This window comes from Humulus lupulus, chromosome 1 (assembly GCF_963169125.1).
Source record: "Humulus lupulus chromosome 1, drHumLupu1.1, whole genome shotgun sequence".
Classification (NCBI taxonomy): domain Eukaryota; kingdom Viridiplantae; phylum Streptophyta; class Magnoliopsida; order Rosales; family Cannabaceae; genus Humulus; species Humulus lupulus.
The window spans coordinates 36,191,761-36,195,826 of NC_084793.1; the positions used below are offsets into that span (position 1 = coordinate 36,191,761).

General features: G+C 39.1%; 1 protein-coding gene across 2 annotated transcripts; it reads right to left on the reverse strand.

Moving 5' to 3' along the window:
- Nucleotides 1-696: 696 nt before the first annotated feature.
- LOC133791166 (protein ELC) lies at nt 697-2,334 on the reverse strand. 2 transcript variants are annotated; one of them, XM_062229089.1, is made up of 2 exons: nt 1,079-2,334; nt 697-925 (listed from the first exon to the last, which is right to left on the reverse strand). In XM_062229089.1, the coding sequence occupies exons 1-2, from the start codon at nt 2,091-2,093 to the stop codon at nt 891-893; spliced, it is 1,050 nt and encodes a 349-aa protein (XP_062085073.1). In that variant the 5' UTR covers nt 2,094-2,334; the 3' UTR covers nt 697-890. The 2 variants fall into 2 exon arrangements, with proteins under 2 accessions (XP_062085073.1, XP_062085079.1); XM_062229095.1 differs by having other exon boundaries at nt 1,039-2,324.
- Nucleotides 2,335-4,066: the final 1,732 nt, after the last annotated feature.

The following is a 4,066-nucleotide window of genomic DNA, read 5'->3' on the forward strand; positions in this document are numbered from 1 at the left end:
TGATTGATGGTGTTTTATGATTAATATGTATGCATAATTTTATTGTCTGAAGTATGCTTATTTGTAGCTGTACGTGACTACCTGGTTCAGGGCTTGACTTATTAGTCAAGGGAAACAATAGTGCGCTGCACGCTGGTCGAAAGGCTTAGGCCCAATCAGCAACGTACTATTACGTTGGCCGACCCTATGGTCATTGGAAAACAAAACGTTTGGCTAGCTCTATGGCTAGTTACTCAGAGCTAAGGGTGAGGGCCCCAGGTGACTCTATGGTCACATAGCTAGGGCATAAGGCCTCGGGGTTGACTCTATGGTCAGCAATTCAGGGCAGCGGGCCCCAGAATGATCCAATGATCATTTATTTGTAGTTGTATGCATGCATGAGTAGGTTATTACTGCTGGGCATCCTAGATATGTATGTAAAACCTGTATTTACTGTTCATGCACAAGTTTAAGTTTTCTTGCTGAGCCTTGGCTCACGGGTGCTATGTGGTGCAGGTAAGGAAAAAAGAATGCTTGACCAGCCATGAGTTGGAGAGCTTCGATGGCGGCGTGTACATATACGGCTACTCAACCGTGGTATATTCACCCTTTTAAACGTTTGTTTATAATATTTTGGGATCTCATGTATTGATGAAACTTTTTAAATGAAAAGTCAACAATTCCATTTATCAAAATTTTATAACCTAACCCTTGACATTAACCTTAGTTATACGTTTATAATAAAATGACTTAATTAGCAAGTCTAACACTGTTTAAAGTACATAGTGTAACGGTCCTAAATTAGGAACACCTTACATTAACTTTTACAGGATATTAAATTAGTTAATCATATGAATTGTTTTAGTTTAATCCATGTATGAACAATCTTTTAGTACTCAAATTTCCACCGTTCAAGCGTCACAGCTCCTTTCCTTCTTCCTGATACCTTAATATGACAAAAAAAAATTATTGAATTTAATTAAAATAAAATCGAAACCTTTTTATGCTAATCGAAATTAATGCTTAGATATACATATATATATATATATATGCACACACAATTAATTTGATCAGTTAGTCCATTGCAGCACATTAGAACCTCTGAATTTGACCAGCAAAGCTCTTTTATAAAACTGCTCTCTGGCCAAGCTTCTGATCTGCTTAACATAGCTTTCGAAGCTCACCACTCCCATTTCAATCGCCTTATCCATCGCATAAATCGTATCCTCAATCGCTTTATCACAAGCCAAGTACTCCAAAACCGAATCAGAGTGTTCCGGCTCAACACTCTCGAAAGCTTTCTCAATTTCATCGCCGGTGATCGCCGCCACCAACTCCTCCCGGTCATTAAATCTCAGCCAGTTCGTCACAACATCCGCTTGCTCCGCAAACTCCGTAGCTCTGTTCTTCAAATCCTCCTTCTCTCTTTCTAACGCACCAACCATTCGCTCACCAAACTCGACCCTCTTCGTCATTTCCGCTCTCAACTTCCTCAGCTCCTCGATCTCACGCTTAGCTCGCGCCTTAAACTTCGCCACGTCGTAGTAAGCAGCCCCGGCGAGTCGATCAAGCGCCTCGCGCTTCGAGACCCTCGAAGGGTGTGTGAAATTAGAGCTTCCGCCGCTCCCTAAGACCGTTGCCGGCTCCGGCGAGGGTGTTAAGGGATGGTCGTGGGTGAAAAGTCTTGTGAGGTTTCGGATGAGGATCGAGAGAGAGCACCTGGGGTGAGCCCATGTCTGGAGGTAAGGGCAGGTGGTAGAGCCGGAGAGATAGACGAAAGGGTGGTCCCTGCGAATTGGGTTGCCGTAGTTTGGGGAGACGATGACGAGTGGCGCCATGAAAGGGTGGTTTTCGTGGATCCAGATTGTGATCGGAACGAGAGGTGTGTTAGCAGAGATATGGAGTTCTCCGGTGACGCATAAGAGGTTGACGGCCATGCCGTTGTTGTGGACATAGCTGCCAAAGTTGGGAGTGAAAGTGGGAAAGTCTTGGAGAAACGAAAGGAGGTGATTTCGGATCATCCATTTTTGGTTTGGGTCTAAATAAGAGAGGTTGAAAGGGCTATCAGAAGAGAGAGCTTGTTCAATGAATTGGATTTTAGTAGGTGATGCCATGAAAATGGGAAATAGGAAAGACACTTTCTCACTAATATACTTATATGAGCAGATAAAAACTTCATGAAGATATTAATAATAATGGTTTAATTCTAAATCATTATAAATTTAATGTTTTAATTATTTGAACTATATCTATCAGTCTAAAATATCAATTCTAGAATAATAAAGAAATATCATAATTGAGTCAAATTATCAACAACAACAAAAAAAAAGATGAGTCAATGAGAAGAACGATTCATAAAAGATTATTTTGTAATTTCTCGGAAGTTTTAAGTTATTGACTTGATGGATGTTTCGTGCTGCCTGCTTCGTATATATACTAATAATCAGTATGACTCAGCAATATTTGTTTAACACAAACAAAAGGAGACGAAGTTAGCTTTTTTTTAAATATATATCTCTTCTGTATAATAAGTCTAAAGATAATGGAGATTTGTGGTTTTAAGATTTTTTTATTCTTTAATGTTAAATTTAACTCGATATTTTTATATTTATCAAAATCTCTTCTATATAATAAGAGTATAGATAACAAACATTCTTCATTTTAATTATTTTTCATTTTTAATGTTAACTATAACAAAATATTCTTATATTTAATAGTAGTTTATAAACACTTGAATTTAAATAAAATAAAATAAGATATTTTTGAAATATTTTACAATAATAATTATTTAAAAATAATAAATAAATTAAAATAATATATTTTATAATTATAGAATAATTAGAAATAGGGTATAGAAAAAGCGTGAGTCTTAGATTTCTCTCTATCCATGGCGAGGAGGCGTAAATTTGTGCAGAAGCTAGCTAAACAAGATGTTGTGCCGGAGCTCCCTTCATCCAATGGAGATGCCAGTGTTCAGGTTCCGACTACTGAGGAAGTGCTAGTAGAGGAAGTGGGTGTTGTTGTTGAAGAGCATGGGTTCGATCCTAGGGATTCTGGATTCGATTCGAAGGAGACAATCGCTCATGCCAATGACCTTGGTCCAGTGTCGTGGGCTGCAGAGGTTGAAGCTAGGCCGTTTCAAGATTCGGCCAAAGAAACTTGGGCTCGTTTTAGGGAATCTCTTCCGTCTCATGGTTGTACGCAGCTACAATACATGGAGCAAATTTAGAAGGATGGATAGCTAGTTGCTAAGCTGGATGTTGATGAGATTGAAGGGGAAGTTTCATTTTGGAAATCTGCATTGATCTATGTGGTGATTGGTGTTAACCCGCCACTAGCGGTATTTGAAGGGTTTATTAAACGAATTTGGGGAAAGCTTGGTATTGAGCGAGTGGCTCGAATGAATGCAGGGTTCACTATGGTGAAGTTTAGAGATGAAGTTACTCGTGATCTGGTTCTGGAATCTGGTGTGGTTCATTTTGACAAGAAGCCAGTAGTTCTCCGTCCCTGGACTACGGATATCGATTCCTTGAAGTCAATTAAATCAGTGCCTGTGTGGATCAGATTACCTGACCTTGGTTTGCAATATTGGGGAGTGAAGTGTTTGAGTGCTCTTGTTAGCACAATAGGTAAACCTATAGTGATAGATAAGATAACCAAGGATAGATCTATGATAAAATTTGCTCGAGTCTTAGTAGATATGGAGATTGCAGAAACACTACCTCAATATATCAACTATCCAAATGAGAGAGGTCGATTCATGGAACAACCTATTGAGTATGAATGGTTACCAACAAAATGCTCTAATTGTAAGAAGTTGGGACATATAGTAGCTACTTGTAAATTTGTTTCTGAAGTGGTCTGGAGGAAGAAAGAATCTAAGAGCAAGCAAGAGACTAATCTTTCTGAGGTTGCAGAAAATGTAATTCTGAATAGCTCTGATCCGTTTCAGCAGACTCAATTAGGACTTGCCCAACGAAGTGATGGACCTAAAGAGCCAAACTGGTCATTTCCGAAAGAGCTGGGGTTATGAAACAAGCTGAACAGTTTCCATTTGAGCAGACCAGGAACTCCTTCAGTGTGCTCC

What these genes read in the sequence shown, in the direction of transcription:
- LOC133791166 (XM_062229089.1), bottom strand. Translation starts at nt 2,093, where the DNA reads ATGGCATCACCTACTAAAATCCAATTCATTGAACAAGCTCTCTCTTCT. An exon ending in TTTGCTGGTCAAATTCAGAG is followed by an intron (nt 926 to 1,078) that starts GTTCTAATGTGC and finishes TGTCATATTAAG; the next exon opens with GTATCAGGAAGAAGGAAAGG.